This window comes from Sycon ciliatum, chromosome 3 (assembly GCF_964019385.1).
Source record: "Sycon ciliatum chromosome 3, ocSycCili1.1, whole genome shotgun sequence".
Taxonomy (NCBI): Eukaryota; Metazoa; Porifera; class Calcarea; order Leucosolenida; family Sycettidae; genus Sycon; species Sycon ciliatum.
Genome location: NC_088645.1, coordinates 39,522,110 through 39,541,270, shown reverse-complemented (window position 1 = coordinate 39,541,270; position 19,161 = coordinate 39,522,110). Strand labels below are relative to the sequence as shown.

Genomic DNA, 19,161 nt, shown 5'->3' with positions numbered 1-19,161 from the left:
ATTTAATCTCTAGCGAAAATGTCTTCCTTTACAGTACATGATTGTATAGTAGGCTTACGTGTACATGTAGGTAGGTTGTGCCTGAAGAGCACCACTTACATGTACACAGTGCTTTCCAGGCACAAACATCACCAGGGATACAAACGTATAGAGACGCTCCGTTTCCAGCACGACAAACACCTCGTGAACACCAGATACATGTAGCAGCGTGATCGAGTCAGTGTCGCTCATGGAGGTGCTGAACAAGCGCTGAGGACCGTTGGCCATTCACAAGGTTGTTGCCTCCAAACTATCTAATTCGCAAGCCCGGTGACAACACTGTGAAGAAGAGGTTGGTGCGACGTCGGCGATACTTGGGGAATTGTGTGTTACTCCCTACGTACGAGCTTGCGCTATACGCCTATTTCGTCCTCAGCCTACTCAAGTTCAACTGATGAGGGATGAGTTCCTCGAAACACTGTGTATTGAGCAGGGAGTGGTGCTTTCTTGCAGGTTTGCCGAGTGGAAGGTTCGATGCACTTCCCGTGTCCTCTGGATGGCAGTTGTGAGTCAGTCAGGTGAGAATCCAAGTCGGCAGGAATAGCGCTAGCTCCAACGTAGGGAGTAATACAACAATTCCCCAAGTACTAGTATGGCCGAAGTCGTACCAACCTCTTCTTCACATGTACATTTACATGTACGTATACAGTCATGTATATTGTTCATTTACACAAACAAGGCCGGTCCAGGAAGCTCGAGGTAGAGTGCTCAATGTACGAATGTACAGAGCAGTATACACACACAACAGAGGCGAAAGGCTGTCTAATGATCGCTCCGATGCGTGAAACCTTTTAAAAGTTACAGCTAACACAGCCTTTCACCTCTGTTGTGTGTGTATTGTTCATTTACATGTACATGTAAATGAACCTACCCGGATGTGCCCATTTAGCGAAATTAATAATTATATTCCAGAGGCTTCAGTGCGATCTAGGCCACTTCTCATTAGGTGCACGTACATGTACATGTAAATGCACACGAGTGACTTTTCAGACAGCAGCTCATAGAACAATTAATACGGTAGTATCATAACCTGGGATGAAATACAAGTGAACAGGCATTGTAACAAAACGAACGCAGGGAGGGTTGCTCCCCCCCCCCTCTCCTTCTCTCTCTCACTCTTCCATCTTTCCATCCCTGTGTAACGAACACTGATGTGCATAATGTATATCCCTCCCCTCTATCTCTCATCAATGATGATAGAGGGAGAGAGAGAGAGAGAGAGAGAGAGAGAGAGAGAGCACAGGGACCATTTCTTTCCATGCCTATCTCTCCTCCCCCCCCCCTCCATTCTTTCTCTTGGCTTCCAATGTTCTATCCACATCTCTCTAAAGCTGTACCACAATCATGTACCCACTACTAGCATATTTCTATCTCTTCGGCAATCAATTAGTTTGGGATCTTCATTTGGCCTGAGGAGCATGAGACTTAGATCAGCAGAAAACCACCAGTAGCCTTGTCCACTGTTGTGCTGTGTTCAGTCATGTACATGTACATGTACATGTACATGACTGAACATGTACCTACATTTACAATCACACTTGGAGGGAGTTGTGCCTTGTGGTTGCTAGTTGCTATCTACATTACAATCATGTACATTATAATCATGTACATGTACATGTACATGTACATGAATTTGTGCATTTACATGTACATTTACAATATGCGTGAACTACATGTATAACAATGTTTATCTAATACTGGTTTTGAACCAGTGTTAGGTTATAATTATAATACCATGTACATGTACAATCATGTACATGTACATGTAAATGCACAACTTCATGTACATCGTACTAGTGCAATCCATGGCATGTACTTCTAGTTTCTCTGGCTTCCACTCACAGTCACACAACGCCACAAGTCAAATTAATTGCGAGGGATAGTTTCATTCCATATCATGGCCAGCCTATGAAAACAGAAGCTGATTGTGATAATTCAATGTACATCGTGTACATCGTGTACATCATGTACATGTACATGTGCACGCAGCTCTGTTACTGTGACCTTTGAGCGCTAGTGCATTAGAAGTGGAGGACTCTGCTAAGTGAGTCTGCTTCCTGTTCCTTCAGTGTATGCACTGGTCTTTTTCTGCTTTCAAAAATGCAACATTGTACATGACTGTGCTGTGTATCTGTGTTTCTGTGTCGTCGTCAGATCACTATTATTTTGATCGCACACGACATAGTCATTTGTAGTGTAGCGTACTGTACTGTAGGCCTAGTCTGTGCGTGTACATGTACCAGCAACAACGCAATGAACTTTCCAATCGTCACCGTGAGTTCAAGCGATAATAATTCATTCAGTGTGAAACGAACTCTGCAACAGGCAGTCCGACCTTACAGCTGTTCCGGGGTGGCGCAAAATCGACTCTTCACTTTGGAGTTTGGATAAAAAGGACAACCTCAGCATGATGCGTGTTCCCACTATGCTAGCTGGTAAAATAAAATAATACAATTTTTTTTAATACAAGTCACTACATGTATATATACTCAAGTAGCAATACATGGCGTGCACCATATGCACGTGTATCTACGCTCATGTACATTATAATACTACAATCATCATACATGTATTAGGATTGCAGTAAACATGACGCATTCGACTTGTGCAGGACTATGTTGATGGATGCTGAGCCGCGAACACTAAAACACTTCACCGGTACCAGCAGAATGATAATAGTCCACAGCTGGCCTGGCCGAGCCTGCACTCACACAATAATAACGGCATGCCTAGCGAAGACCCGGCCCAGAAAACAATATTCGTGACGAGTCGAGTAGGACTAGTGGCAGTAGTGGCAGTAGTGGCAGTAGTGCCGCTGGGAGGACATCATACTACCTGTACATGTATAGCCCTAGTAGTGTTAGAGCTAGAGCCAGTAGAGGCGCTGCCGAGTCGATAAAAAACACTCGCCAATCTGGCACGCATCACAGATATATCTGTCCGCCAGTTGAGAGTTTCAGCAGATTCTATAACGGAGTGGAGCGCAAGACGTCCTTTTGTTGCAAGTACTGTCCCCGGCCCCGATCAACTCAGTATGAAACACGATAGATCTAGCCCCAACCAACACTGAAACAGGTTGGTGAGTAGAGATAAAAGCAGCAAATCGTCTTCGTATACTCTTTAGTTGACTTTGGCGAGATTGTTGTCAAGCCGCACCGGGTGATGTGCTTGGATTGGATAGTAAGCAGCGTAGCAAGGTAGTCATTGCGTGACTCGGAACATGGGGCAAGCGGAAGGAAGCCTGTCCGGACCAACACCAGCAGTGGAGATGCATCCTGCCCGTCACATGACGGAAGTCAGTTTCGCTTCAGTAGGATCATACTCCTGCTCAGACTCGGATGACTACGCCATTATCGACCTTTGTGATGGCGACGTGTTCCTGGAGTTCGGACGCCAGCCGATTGCAGATCCACCGTTGAACACAGTCGACACGCTGCCAAGGAGCGCACTGCAAGACCTACTGAAAAGAACGGAGGTCTGTCTGGATCTACAAGACCTAAGGCGAATGAGAGAACGTCTCTCGAGCATTGCATCTAGGAATCAGCAGACGGGAGACCAATGGTAAGTCCGGCGGGTCACTACTGAAGCATATTAATTATTGTAGTGGAAAAATTACGAAATGGAAACCCATGCAAGGACCCCACCAGTCTCAAACATAATCACGAATCCGAATATGCAGACTGTGACTATGAACTCCCCAAACAAATTGTGTTGAAGGCTCCACTGCAGCTATAAAATTTATGGTTGATTCATATTGTGGACAATACAGGAACACACCTGGAAATATGACAGTAAATACACACCTGCCCTCACGCGCTCTCTAAGCTGCAATTTACTCTGGCACAGAGCTCTCCTTCTCACCGCCACCACCATGAGTTCCTAGAGAGCGCCGTTGGGCAGCCGTGTATTTACAGCCATATTGCCGGGTGTGTATTTACCACCGTATTGAATTAACCATCCAGGCACTAGGTTTCGACTCACCCGCAGACGCTGCGTCCTTTATGTTCAGATGTTTCAAAGCTTTTGGGCTTCCCCGCATGGCATTTCAGACTCGTGGGCTTCTTGAAAGGGTCTCGGCATGTATATTGCACCTTAGCAAAGTTTCAGGTTTGGTCTGTAAAAGGAAAGCCAGACCAAACCAAAATTGAAATAATTTTATTCTTTTGCAGGGGGGTATCGGTCGGTTCCACTCTGACAGACAACTTTGCTTCTTGATAATCGAGAATATTCACGGTTCCCAAGAGATTCGGCTGGAGACCGAGTTTTCCGCAGGCGCGCTACCAACCACCCTCTATGGATCAAGGCATACTCATTTACAGTAAAACCTGTAACTGAAGACCATCGCGACTAGCGACCGGCCTGGTAATACCGACCACTGCTCCAGGAACGGACGGTATCACATTCACATTATGGTTGTGCGGTGCAAACCTCTAACTAAAGACCACCTGCCATTAAAGGCCGCTTTCTCCGGGCCCAAGGGGTGGTCGCTAGTCACAGGTTTCAATGTACTATAGCCTAGTATAGGAACATCTCGACCTCATTTTTGGTAGCATCATCTCCATCCATGCAAATACCACAATGTCATAGTATAGATATAGATTGGTATGCTGAGAGACAGCAGGTCTCATCTATTGGCCTGTAACTTCGCTTGAGATGATTGCACGACACCATAATAATATGATGTACAGTGCACACGAGAGGTGATTCCTTGGGCATGATAGTGGAAATAGGACAGTATATGAGCGAGGTACAACATAACAAACTCATCGACCCACAGTAGGCAATTGACGAGAATGATCTTATCCATAATATTCAGATGTATTCAAGGTCGGCGTCAGAAATTGGGGGTTTAGTGTTTTGCATTCTCCATTAGATCACCGTAAATTGACGACACAACTTCAGCTTGCTAATACAGTTGTAATATAGTGTATTCCCAAACCAGATTTGTCACGCTATCAGGATTGTTAGGTACCTCTTCCCATACATTCTACAACCTTTTCCAAGCTGGCCTGCATGCACCCTCCTACTCACCTTTTGTCTTCTTTTGTCACCTTTTGTTGAAGAAGTAGCTAACAGGATTAACACGTCTTTTGCAGATCATTTTTAATTTTTTTAATGTAATCACACACAACCCTTGCTCAAAATATTATAGCCGGAAGTGACGGTAGACGCCATACAATCCACATTGTTAACATTGGGCATTGATTATGCAGCTTGCATGGCTCTCTTTAGAACACAATGCAGAGTCATGCATTTGGATCTCAGATTGGTATGAAAGTTCTGCATGCATCTACATGCATCGTAATTGTCATGTTTATTAGTGCATCAACCTGCACATCTGTTCAAGTTGTACCCACAACACCTATAGGCTGTAGTTACCCCGGTGAATAGCTAACTAGATCCATCAATAGCATCTATGAGCGTCGTCTTTGTTGTGGGACACGGGCAGTACTTGAAACTATGAATCCTGAAACAAATTAAACCACAAATCACTATAAATTTGGTGCCACAAAGGGGCAAGATGAGGAAAGTTGGCACTGAAAGTTGAATTGTGCTAGATCACAGACTGCTTGCAGACAAGGTGTTGTATCGTTTAACTGTTTGTTTTTACCTTAAAGTCTACCATAGCCATGGAGATGGGTGGGCAAACGATTCTTTGTTGCTCTTTAATGGTGTGGTTGGCAACCACACATATCTGTTCGAAAGGCTGGCAATTGTAGTGCTTTCTGTGGTGTTTAGCGCAAAGCTGACCCAGTCCAATGTATTATTAGTTGCTCCTCTTTGCACTTTCCTGTTTTCTTGTCTTACATTGACGTAAGAAGTCGTACAAGACATGCAGCGGGGGAAGGCATCAAGTGTTTCAAGCAGCCGTTTACTAAAAATGCTGCGAGAATGAACACATCAGAGGTGTCGGCTATAAACCAAGCTCTACAAAGGAAGTCCATTTTGTCACTCGTTGTGTCGAACATGAACTAAATTTGCGAATCACATACGGTACATGTGTGCTTCCCGGTCTCGTGATCGTGTACTGCATGATGTTGACACACGCCTCTGTAAAGTGTCGAGCTGTTGGACTACGTTGTTGGCCCAGGGAGCATTTTTGAGGCTCCACGGAGTGTCGGTGCTCTTGAAACTATCCGGAAGGTGAAGAGCTTGACAGTGAGTACCATAGCTGCCAAATACCATGGTACGGAGAGGCCACTTGCAATCCAGACCATGTGGCTTCTTCGAGTACAAAACACATGATTGTAGTAGAAGTACATGTAGTAGTGGTAGTTACCCTGGCCTATCTGCAGAAAGGTATGCGCTTGCACTAATGTAGGCTGACACGTCCATGTACATCTAAACGCCGTTGAAGGGCAATCTTCTTTCTGTGCTCAATGTATTGTTGCAAATCAAACGCGTGTAGCCCTAACAATGCCTATCTGCTGGGCTCAGTACCCGACGCCAAACGTTTTGCACCCCTGGATATCATGCTAAGAGTAAGAGCCCTTCAGAGAATGCCATGCAAGTAATTATCTTGGTTGGACTCAGAGTCGCCGATTTTGGGCTATGCGGTGAAAGATGCCTTGCGGAACGCAATAAGTCGAATTGAGAAAAAAACAATAAAATAACAAGCCAAAGTTTCATCTCCAATGGAATTCAAATCCAAGCTTGATCACACACAGGCATGCCGAACACGGTACAACCTAAGCCACATGTTCTCCACTTTCTTGAAGTTGTAACCAAGAGCACACAAGATATCTACAGAGTTCATTGTTCACAGTAGCGCGTGACAGCAGAAATCAAAGCACAATGGTCTCGTGTGCGTTTATTTGCCAGGTATTCAGCGCCAAGGCTTGTTCAAGCCCCAAAGTAAATTTCTTCATTCCTTTCCCAAAACTTCAATGCAGCTTTGTGCTTTGACTTGACCTCTTTGCAGCACATTGTACTTATGTGTTGCACTTGGCTGGTCTGCCGAAAGGCCCTACATACATTCCTTCATTGTTTTCTTTCACTGTGCGATGTTCCTCCGCAGTGCAAGTGATGCCGCCATGAGGTTGGAAGGTGCCAATTTGCAACGCAGCATGACAAAACTGCTCAGAGCGTGTGTGACGAATAGAGTTGTGGACGGGGAGCAAGCTGTGCGGGCCTGCGATTGCTGCAGCCAGCACAGCGTTCTCGTGAACGTGGCACTACCCAGCGGCACAAAGTCAGTAAGTGCTGAAACACTCACTTAAATTCGGGCTTCTCTTTACCGGCAGTCGCTCTGGTCAGGATAGACGAATGGCGCTTGTGTGGGTGTGAATCCGGAAGGATATGTTCGCGGACTGTTGTTGCATGGCTGTCACTTGTAGGAGGTATTGAGCTGTCAAATAAAACCGTTGGCTATTCAATCTCAAAATCACAACGGAGTTTTGGCCAATTGATAGCTTGGTTGCTCTAGATATATCGGACTGAAGCAGGAGATACAGACACAGAGACCCTAGTGCGACCTCAACTAACAGCTGTGGGAAAGTCCGTCTAGCACTTGTGTGGAACGGCGTGTGGTTTGCTGTTGCGATTTCCTCGTTCAGGCAACGTTCATTGGACTATGCAGTAAATGCTATATGAAAGCTGGAATGGAGGAGCCACTTACCGGAGGGGATATGCTGATGATGGTGGACTTTCTAATGCAGTTGTTCGGCGAAAAGGTGAGTTCAAAGAGAGTGCGCTGACCATCACATGCTCCAGCGGGAAACAGATTTTCGTAAGCAAGGAATCCTCGCGACAACATAATAATTATGGTAACCACACACTGATACCAGTGCATGTCTGCGCAATACTCTACTCGGTGTGCATAGTAGGTGTGTGTGTGGGGGGGGGGGGGGACCGGAATGACATGTGTGCTGTGGATAAGCATACTGAGCTAGGTCACCTGACATGCCTCAAACGCATAATTATCAGCCTATTTAGTTGTATTTTCATTGTGCAGGGCAACCAGTTGAATCCAGAGGATAGATGAAAGCTGTAGCACTTGCACTATGCTCATTTGTGCCGCTCAGGCGTGATTCTCAGCAATTGAGTCTAACCTTCCCTCTGGTATTCATCACACACCATACATTGTTTCAGAACAGCGATGCTGCTCAGTCGGAGGACGGTGAATGCGAGCAATCACGCGCCTCCAGTGACTCAGGAACATCAAAATTGCTGATGAGTTTCGCCGTGAGTGATGTTTGGCCCGGGCCTCAAAATAATAATATCAGGCTTTGTCCCCTCTTAATACTAGTGCTTGCCCACGACACAGTATTATTGAAATTACCCTAACACGCAAATTCAACGGGAGCATTTTCATCAAGGCCCTTAAACAATATTTCATAACTACATGTCACAATGTTATTCAACTGAGGTATAAAAACAAACGTGCAGCTCAATGAGATAAATCCCGTGAGTCAAGGTTACGCCCGGCAACAGTTTGGTATATTGTGTCTGCAGGCTGCAAACGCCTGGGGCAGCATAGCGTGTATGTGCGCGTGTGTGTGTGTGTAAGTGTCTGTCTGTATGTGTGTTATGAGTTTATGTGTGTGAGTGCGTGTGTGTGTGTGTAAGTGGAGATTGCTTACGACTAGACTGCAGCTACTTTATGGAATTCGCAAAACTGTTCATACAAGTACTTCCTTGGAGATTAAGCATAATTATGGATGATACAACTTGCGCTTAATCAGTCTGCCACTCCAACTCAATCAAAACTTTAATTGAGCTAAGAACATCCTTTCATCCTGAACTGCCACCGAACTGAACTGCGCGATTGTGTTGTTTATTTTGTGGGTTGTCAGAGCAACAAAGTGACAAGAATGGCTGGCAAAATTGAGGTGAGAACGTTCAGGACGTACCAGGACCCAAACTGTGGCAATCTACATTGTGTGTGTATTCATTTATGTCTGTGTATACTAAGAACGTTGTATACATCACGCAACTGTTTACTATCAGTGGAATTAAGTGTCGAGTTTAGATCATTAGGAGAATAATAAACAGATCCAGAACAACATAATTATGGATGTAACATTTGTATAGCCAATTCTAGCACATTCAACTGATGAATGTATACCACATCAGAGGTCCTTTGGTAGTAGTTACTTCGCGAAGTGTGTGGGAACATTGAGGGTTGCTTTCCACCAGACCTTGTTCCATCAGAGAAAGAGTGAGTTTCCAAGTCTGGCGAAACGGCTAAGCGGTCTCTGAGATGCCAGCTACGCAATAGCGCAGTGGTTTGATCATCATTGCATTATTATCAATATTCCCAGTCTTGAATCCCCGTGAATAAAGGTTTTTCACACTTTTTCCCCTTTTCAACTACCTGCACTGATGAACACTCTATTACTAGCTCGGCTCGTAACTCGCAACAAATAATCGTACAAGGATTCGATCAGAATACTCGCTCCCGCACTCGCACGTATGCAGTAAAATTCAGCAGCCTCAGAGCAACAATCAATGGCCACTGAATTTGGAGACGAGATATTCCAACTCACCAACCAATCTTAAAATAGACGAGAAAGTACTCATGTTGTGTTACAAGTTCATTTTTGCCTTTACCAGTAAAATCCTTCTCATGAGATGGCAACGAAACCGTATTTGTATTTGTATTATGGATTCTCCACAGGCCTTAGCCTAAATCGAGGGAGTCTCCATTTATAGGATACCGCACCATAGCCGAAGGTGTATGTATGTGTGTGCGTTTGTGTGTGTATGTGTGTGTATGTTGAATGCGCAACTCACCATACGTATTGTGTTCAAGCAATAAACCTAAGCAAGTGGCCACCTGTCTTGACAGTCTTGGCTTGTGTCAGGTTTAGCCTTTATGGGCAATTGATGGGAGATGTACAATATTTATGCACCAGTGCCTCTGTTCCGTTTTAGTGGCTGCATTGGCGCTTTAGCACGTTATGATTGTCGCGTTCCTACGGATGGCGGGCATGTCAATCTGACTGAGTTTGATGCGAGCTTGGCAATTCTATTTCATTTGATGTTTTCATTCCCTTTGTTGGATACTCAGGCGCATCTAAGCCATGATGCTGCCAAGAAGACGTTATCTATGGCACTGTTGCGAGTGTACCTCAACAGCTACACGAATCTATTCCGTGGAACGCTGCAGGTGCAAGCTTGCCTCCTGCGTGACGGCTCTAGGTTAGTCGTGCCTGCCTGTCTTTTCACACAATGTGGATATAAACACGTGTCTCAAAATGCGAAGACTCCACTGTAGCCATCCACTATATCCTGAATTCCTGAAGATTGGCATTGCCCGAAAATTCGAAAATTTTTAATATCTCTTTTTCTTTTAGTGATTTGTGTAGCCCAGAGACCGTTTGGAAAGTGTTGTGAAGATGTATGGATATAGTGGATATAAACGATGAAAATAGTGTATACAATTGAGGGGACAAACTACATTTTTAGATAAACACAGGAGAATATGTGTGGGCAAACCTATACTACATGTTACCCGAAAACTGAAGATTGGACCATTCGTGATAACAGTTGACTACAGCACTCTTTGGGGAGCTTTGTCCGACATGGCGACACAGGCAAGTGATGCAATGGAGAGGATTACAAGACAGCGTTTCTCCAGTACTGGTACTTTCTGAAGCAAAATTACACGTATTGCCGCCGTTATACGTATCTGTGTTCTTGTGTCCTTGGCATGGTTCCTTTGTAGATCAGAGGAAATCCGTCTTTCTAAGCCAGAAGAGATTCGTTCGTCCGGAAAGATAAAGTGGACGCAGTTGCTCGAATGGAGTGGTATTGATTCAGAAGAGGTGAGTGACTCAAGATATGAGTTTTAAAACTGTTAGGAACAAGGAAGATGTAGCGACTCGTTGTATTGTTGTTTGTAATATTTGTTATTTTGAGATCACTTTAGATTTTGGACCGCTCCAGTGCCTGCTCATGGTCGCTGATTAGGTTAAGGGAGATGGTGTTGCCTGATGATTGCAAGAGAATGAAACTTGAAGTAGCAGCAAACAAGCCTTGATTGTCCTTGTTGTTCTGTTCTGTTTTGTAGGTTGAGGGAGATGAAGATTTACCGTCATATTTTATAGAAAAGAAAAAGGACCAAAGAACTACAAGTTACGCTCTAATGGCCACTAACACCACCAGTTCCTTGGTCGTTTTTTTCTTTTCTATAAACAAATACCGGTTTAGTCTTTATTTCTCCCAACCTAATCACCTAACCTAATCTCCCCCAACGGAAGTCAGGTGTTTGGTCATTTTATTTTCTATACATTTTTTCCTTGGCTCTCCATCCGGCATAATAATTATGTTTCTTCATCCACATGTATGTGTCTAGCTGCCCTGTCTGAAGCTGGAGATGAGCGTGTGGCGGAACAAACCAATGTGCTTGGTGGGTGTGGTAAGTATTTCACTCATAATTTGACACGCATATACCACTTGTGAACATAGCGCAGCCTGTAGTAAGCTAGCAACTCTTCCTGTACCGAATAACCGCCCAAAACGACAGATCAAAACGCTCAACACAGCACATAAGGAGTCCATGTTTAAGCTGAGTAGATATGAGTTTGATCACCCATCAAATATTCACTCCTTGAGACAGGACACACATCGATTGATATTGGCATCAGTAAAAGAACATAAAAGCACAGAAAGGGTTTTGTATGATGAACTGTATATCTTCATGGCATGTTCATCAAAATGTTATGTTCTGCTGATAGGTCTTGGTCATGTCCGGGATTTGATGTTCAGCAGGCTTGCTGGAGAGACTAAATGCTTTAAAATTGTTTATAGTGACAATTGTAATAATTATTGTCTGCTACACGACACGGAGGTACACCTTGATACACATCAACATGAACATGCACGATAGATAATAAGAGAGTTCAGAAAATATTTGATCGAGAAACTTCCTCTTCTTCTGTGTGCTGTCACCTTGCAGGCCGAAGTTGCTCTCCAAACGATTTCCAGTGCAGGCACCAGCTCTCCTGGCCATTATAGTATCTACTATCAGCCGACAACGCCGGACAGTGACCAGGTGTCCTGCGTCGCGCCAGAGCTGATCGAAACTAGGTCACAACCTGAGTGCCAGGCGGCCAAAAAGGGGCAAGGAACTTCGTTCCTATCTCGTCTCAAGATGTTCTTTGATGCTGACATGTTCACTTCGGACACTGGCGACGCAGACATACCGGAAGAAGATGTACTCACCGCATCCACGATACTTAACCGCATCGCAGAGCAAGAAAGAATGGAACACATCATCTCCAAGGGCGAGAATGCAGATGATGACGACGACTACCATTTCGAGAACATAATCCCAACTGTAACGTTTGACCACGTAGATGGAGAGTCGTCCCCGCACGATACCTGCCCAGGCAATGAAAACCCTGCAGAAACTGCACTAGGGCATGGAGACCAGGGATTGCTTCGACCCGATAGCAATTCGCCGGTCAGTGGCTATGATGCTGTAGCGCCCATTCGGCGTCGCAGCATCAGCTCAGCACCAAAAACGAACTCGACAGTCGGCTCTGACACGTATTTCGTGTACCCCATTCTCGCTCCCCGTCACTTCAGCAGCACATCTGATGTGAGCTTGGAAAGGGGACACCGGCACTCCAGCTGGGATCTCACCATGCAACAGCACAGCTTGGCTCAGTCATCTGGCGAACACAGTGCCCGCTCCTCTACTGGTACTCCCACACCAGTGGCTGATGGCAGGGCAGCAACTACCTCTGTGCAATCTACCAGTGCCAGGCATCAGCTTCCTGCCGGCAAGTCACGAAGCAGCAACTGTCTTCGACGACATGTACAAGCCTCTTTTGAAGGTGACTCGCCCTCAGAGCCAGATGAAATCATGACGTTGCGCCGACCAGTACCTGTGGAAAGCGCAGAAGCCATCAGTAACGAGATCGAGTTGAGGAGGAGGCAAGTTGAAGACAGACTGGAGAAACGGAACACCCTTGATCGCCTGGTGCAAGTCAGTCACAAATTGGCTACTGAAATGGCTGATAGTGCAGAAGCTGGTGGAATGGATGTTACTCCCCATTGTGACCAGTCCGATGACGCGGACACTCACGAAATCTCCACTGCTCCGGAGCGGTGTATTGCGGAGCCGGAACAAAAAGGAAGACACATCTCTTTCGCTGAAGTTCATACTGAACAAATGGCACCATGCAGAGACAGTAAGTAGAGATATTTGTTGTAACTTGTAACGTTACATTAATTAAGTTAAATTGTCCAAGAGGGGTGGGTAATATAAAATCCATAGGGCCAGTCAGGATGGTCACTGACTGGGCTGGTCACTGTTCTTGTAATTGGACTATGCAACTGTTTTGTTCATACAGCGAAGCAGACTAAGAAATGTTCAATATCTCATTGATAAATTCTCAAACGCTTGATCAAACGCTTGATTTCGTGTAAGGGTAATACAGACATTCCCTGCTTAAACCCTTCCGAAAAGGCAGACTCGCCTTCTGTTCTTTAAAAAAAAAGTTATCATCTCAAACTGTGTTAACAGCAGCTGAGAAAAATGATGAGAAACTTGTGTGCAGCAGTGTGCTGTATTCAAACGGACCATTCGCATGTGTTTTTTCTCTTTCTGACCATGTTCAGGCAACATGCCACCAACTGAGCTACGACTGAGCTGGACTGATGACGGCAGACATGTGACCATCTATGTGGAGGAGGCACGGAACGTTTGCTTCAGCAGCATTGGAAAGACGCTGCCATCAGGTACATACGAAACATTACCGATACAAATATTCTACATGACAACCTTCAATAACATGGATGCAGGGAATGCGATTTTCGGGCTTTGACGACTAACTGGTGAGCTGATCTACTCACCTGCCCCATGGCTTTAGGAGCTGCATCTGCGCCTTGATCCTTGAAGGGTGGTGGCGTTCCTACGGATGCGGAAAACTCGGCCTCTAGCCGGGTCTGACGCGAACTGTGAAATTTTAGTTTAAAAAATCACTGACAAGACCTTAAAAATCGAAACAGCTGTATGAAGAAACTGAGTATCCGTGGAAGTGGCGCTTTCCTGATGGTGTGCTAAGGCAACGTGTCGGGGTCAATTTGTCTGGAAAACGCCTGTTATATTCTATCCTAAAAATTCAAAATCCATCTTTATACGACATAAAGCTTTCCAAGTTTCCAGTAAAGGCCCCAAACACGTTAAGACAACTCGTTGCTCTAGCGCCAGAGTGCTCAAACTGCGAAAGAAGCGTAATGCAGCAGCCCTGAAGCAGCCTACTGAGAGCGCTCAACAAGACCAATATCGAGAAGCGAGATACCCAATGCTGTAGACAACAAGCTGTTTCGGCCATGAAGGCTTCATCAGTGCCGCTACGAGCTTTAAGTAAGCCGAGTTGCCAGCCATGGTGCAAAGGTGGCACCACAGACATTAAGACAACTCGTTGCTCTAGCATAGAAAACATATAATATTATGTTTCTTTCCATTCGAATTTCAATGGCTTTGTTGTGCTCGTAGAGTTGGTGGACGGAGACCACAACGGCTTATTCGTTTTGCTTTTTGATGCCCTACAGGACTTTATTGCAAAGCCCATCTTCGCACCAAGGAAGGACGCAAGCTGAAGGCTAAAAAGACCAGCACCGTTCGCTTTACCCCGCATCCTCACTTCAACGAGAGGCTTGTGTTCGATGCAACTGCTCGCGGCGGTGACATGAAGGTAGGTGACCTTATGATCTGTTATAATTATTTATTTATTTATTTTATTCCAAGCAATACATGGCTGGGGTAGCCAATGACCACTTTGCGTGGCGATTTCAGGGTTTTTATAGCCAACCATGGCTATAATATAGATCGTGGACTGCATTCCCTCTTTCCTTCTTCTCTTACAGTCTATCCAGAAAAAGATTGTATCCTAGCTTTTGGCCATAAACGGGTCAGATTTTGAGTTTTCGTCACAATATTTTTGGCAATCACCCATGGAATGCTCTTCCAATTGTGCTTTTGAAGTCTATTTTTCCAAAAAGCAAGCCATAACAAGAATAGGATTTCGGCCAGGTTTTGCCACCAAAGCACCGAATTGGGTAAAAACCATGAAAATCCAGGCCGTTCAGTCCAGTTGCATGACAGTACATTTGCGGTTCGAACCCCAGTTGAGGTGCCTTTTTTGGATCCTTTTTCAAGTTTTGAATCGCGCGGCACTGCACAGTGTACCACCAAATAGCCAAACACGGGAGCTCTCCAGAGCCAGCGCTCATCTTTTTCTGGATGGACTGTAGATGATTTGGAAATGAATGATTGTACAAGTAGCTTGCATAATGGCAAGCGCGTCATCTAGGATTGATGCTTACAGCTTCCTAACGTTACCTGCATTCGTATAGATTACACAAACCTCTACTATTAGACGTATTTACCTGTTCATATGGACATCTTATTCAATCATGTATATATTCCGTTGTTCTGTGTTTCTCCGCCACCCCCCCCCCCTCCCTTCCTCCGTACAGATGATGCTGTGGGCCTCCTCTGGTGCCTTAGGTCGACACCAGCTGTTATGCAGTACTGCGCTCACGACATCCAGTCAAGCATCACCCACTGATACCTCAAAGGATTGTGGTGAGGGTGATACGCCCCCGCCTGAGGCTTCTGCCCCGGTCGAGCGGCCCAGCAGCCCCAAGTCCCCCATGGACAGGCACTGGTACGCACTAAGGCCGGAGACAACCTCTCTGCCCCGGCAACGACGTATAGGAGATTCTCCAATAAAACTGCCCAGCGTCCTACATCGCTTCAGTCATAAGCGTTCCAAAGCCAGAGGGCATTTTGCAGACAGGCGTCTATCCGTTTCAACTGGAAACCTTGAAGAGAAGTCCGCAAATTCATAAACAATTTGTGGACGTGGATTTACACGTTGCCCTTGATACTATCCGCACTTGATTTGATAACGAATTTGAGTTGTGAAGAAGCTTGAGTAAATTCTTAAAATATTTCAACCAGGCATACTCATTTTCGTAATACAATATTCATTTTTAACCCAAATATTTAGCACATGTCACATATAAAAATACAGGCAATTATACGCACTAATCGTAGATCTACTCTTGTTCTTCCTCGACATGAGCTTCTGACCAGCCATAAGAAGGTATTCCTCGGCAGCACGCACAGTCGGGGCAACGTGTGATGTAGGGAGGATTATTATAATTATCGGGAAAACCATGAGGCGGACATACAGACAGGCAAACGAGGCTAAACCACCAGTAAAGAGTGAAAAGTGGATAACAGATTGAAAGAGACGATATCCGTACTAGTAGCCCGTGCATAACGTGCTCTGCTGCCAAATTGGCATCAGGCTTCAAAATACCCTTCCAGGTCGCTAAACGGCCCTGCTTACATGTTCCCATGGCACTAGTTGTGTCATCACTCTTGGACTCTGTCGATGCACCCGTTAACAGTGTGGTTGACAAGCAAGGTGGGGTCATGTGGTGCAAAAAATATATACAGTGAAGTTTCCAATGATGTAGGCAGCAATTAAGGCCTCATCAGTACAGCTACGAGCTACATAGGCCGAGCTACCAGCCATGGTGCAAAGGAGGCACCATAGACATTGAGATAGCTGGTCGCTCTAGCGCCAGAGTGCTCAAACTACAAAAGGTAGCGGGAATTGCGTGATGCAGCAGGACTAGAGCAGCCTACTGAGAATGCTCAACAAGACGAAAGCAGTGAAATTGTCTGTACATTAGAACTCCCCTTATCCGGGCAGGTTTGCCCTGGGCTCTGCATTCAGGGATTGATCGTAATGTCATCATCCATGCCTCTCTCGCTCTTTCTCTCCCTCTCTCTCTCTCTCTCTCTCTCTCTCTCTCTCTCTCTCTCTCCCTCTCTCTCTCTCTCTCTCTCTCTCTCTCTCTCTCTCTCTCTCTCTCTCTCTCTCTCTCTCTCTCTCCCTCTCTCTTTGTGTCTCTGTCTCTCTACTTCTCAATCTTTCCGTCTTTTCTGTCCCTCTGTATGTCCGTCTGGCTATCTGCTCGGCTGTATGTCTGTCTGTATGTCTGTCTGTCTGTCTCTGTCTGTCTGTCTCTCTTTGTCTGTCTGTCTCTCTCCCTCTCTCATTATCTTTGTGTGTTCGTGTATGTGTGTGTGTGTCTCTCTCTCTCTCTCTCTCTCTCTCTCTCTCTCTCTCTCTCTCTCTCTCTCTCTCTCTCTCTCTCTCTCTCTCTCTCTCTCTCTTTCTCTCTCTTTCTCTCTCTCTCTCTCTTTCTCTCTCTCTCTCGCTCTCTCTCCCTGGCTTGAACACGTTTCCCCGCCGAGTCTCAATCCTTCATGACTCATCAGATCAACAAAGCAGTATAGTCAGGACATTAGCCATGTCCTATGCAAGGAGATCTACCTATTTCTAAAATTTATCTCTTGAATCTCTTGAATCATATAATTTCAATGTAAAAAAAAGAGAAGAAACACATGTAAACGAGCTATGCAGCAACTATCCAGAGGATTGTTACAAGTGACAGTCGTGGATAGTTGCTGCATAACTCGTTCTCATGTGTTTCCTTTCGTTTTTTTTTACATTTTATTACTGGCTCAATATCCGAGTTCATCTATTTTCATTCTTCTCGCGCTGTAATGCATATCCGGTTTGGCATAGCTCTATTTGCGAATCTAACGGATGTCAGTATCCAACCAGAGGTACAAGTTGAGCACAGTGCTGAGACGCTGCCGTATTTCGTTTCCCTTAGTTAGGCACGACATACCTGTACACATACAAGGAAGTGCTTGGGTCATCGAAAAATAAAATGAGTGCAGAGATGCCGACCAGTTTAGCATGCGAACTTCCGAAACACTTGTGCCTGTGGAGAATTGCGTATTCAATGAGCTTGTTCATTTACATGTTCCGGTAGAGGGTAGACGACCCGGCATCACACTGCGATCCCTAGCTCGTAGGCGGCTTGTGTGCAAAACTGAGCAGCACATAATGATGGGCATTATTCGCGGCGCTGGAGTGCTTTCGAATAAAGAGGTAATTAATACCTGACTAGCACATACACTGTACTCATAATTTGTGCTGAGGCCTTACTTTGAAATATAGAGATAATTATCCAGTATGGCCGCGATCAAGCCACGATTTGTGCTATACCTAGACATATATATATGTACATGTACATTATGTATTACACTCGAATCTTCAATTTGATCAATCACGGAGTATAATTGCATGCTGAACCAGGAGGGAAGACTGTGGTGCTCGTGGGACACACATCGACAGTCATCCAGCTCTTTTTGCGTTGCCCTGCAAGTAGCCGTAAAGTAGGTATCCCAGATATACATGTACATGTGGGGATGAAATACGTGTACATTGTACATGTAGTGCAGTTTCTGACTGTTCAACCCCTAGGCTAGCACAAGCATCAAGGAATAGAACCGATTGGCCATTTTGAAATTCAAACACTTAGCGATCCGAGGAAATGCAATCGAGATATTCTGAGGTCACTAACAGACAATCTCACCTACATGTATGACCATGACTTGGGGACACGCATTACGTGTACCAACTACCAAATTATTGCTTGGTATTATGGCTTATAATTATACTCAATTTACCCTTCGTTCTTCTTTCATGGGATGGCGTTGTGGCTGGACTAAAGTTCAGTTTTCCCTGTGATTTCAAATACTGGTATATTTACAAATCAATGCATACGCCAGCCAACTAGCCAGTAAAAAAAGGAGGACAAATATTTCCCCTTCAGGACGTACAAGTATACATGCACATGTATGTAGGTATTGACAATCAAACAACGTCACTCTGGGTACCATTTCCGGGGTAAACCTCTTTGTAGGGAAAGGAGAGCTTGATGAAGCAGGCTATGCCCTCCAGGAGGTCACTTACATGAGCATGTACATAATATTGTGATTCTAGTTTTAAGTTGTAAGACCAAACAGTGCGAGAGGACTAATGTGATGGGGGGCAGATAGTATTGTATTGTTATTATTATTTTACTTGGGCGTTCCCAACAGACCCTAAGGTCTTCTTACAGGGTGCTCAAGATGAATGAATGAGATAGTAAAAGACGGTGGGAGCTTTACCCTTTTGCGGACACATGAAATGCCTTTGTGTAAAAAAAAAGCACCACTCCCTGCTCAATACTCATGATCAGTAATCTTGAGTAGGCTTATGAAATTTCTGCTCCGAGCGCAATGCATTA

At 45.0% G+C, this 19,161-nt stretch overlaps 1 protein-coding gene across 4 annotated transcripts; it reads left to right on the top strand.

Moving 5' to 3' along the window:
- Positions 1–2,939: 2,939 nt before the first annotated feature.
- Positions 2,940–16,079, top strand: LOC135812163 (uncharacterized). Of its 4 annotated transcripts, XM_065325486.1 has the most exons (13): positions 3,511–3,600; positions 5,862–6,198; positions 7,058–7,235; positions 7,596–7,712; positions 8,131–8,223; positions 8,835–8,870; positions 10,052–10,182; positions 10,709–10,808; positions 11,339–11,401; positions 11,942–13,181; positions 13,612–13,731; positions 14,548–14,690; positions 15,475–16,079. In XM_065325486.1, exons 3-13 carry the CDS (start codon positions 7,074–7,076, stop codon positions 15,847–15,849), a joined length of 2,580 nt encoding a protein of 859 aa, XP_065181558.1. In that variant the 5' UTR covers positions 3,511–3,600; positions 5,862–6,198; positions 7,058–7,073; the 3' UTR covers positions 15,850–16,079. The 4 variants fall into 4 exon arrangements, with proteins under 4 accessions (XP_065181556.1, XP_065181555.1, XP_065181558.1 ...); XM_065325484.1 differs by lacking the exon at positions 5,862–6,198 and having other exon boundaries at positions 2,940–3,600; positions 8,131–8,212; positions 8,836–8,870; XM_065325483.1 differs by lacking the exon at positions 5,862–6,198 and having other exon boundaries at positions 2,940–3,600.
- The last annotated feature ends 3,082 nt before the right edge of the window (positions 16,080–19,161 follow it).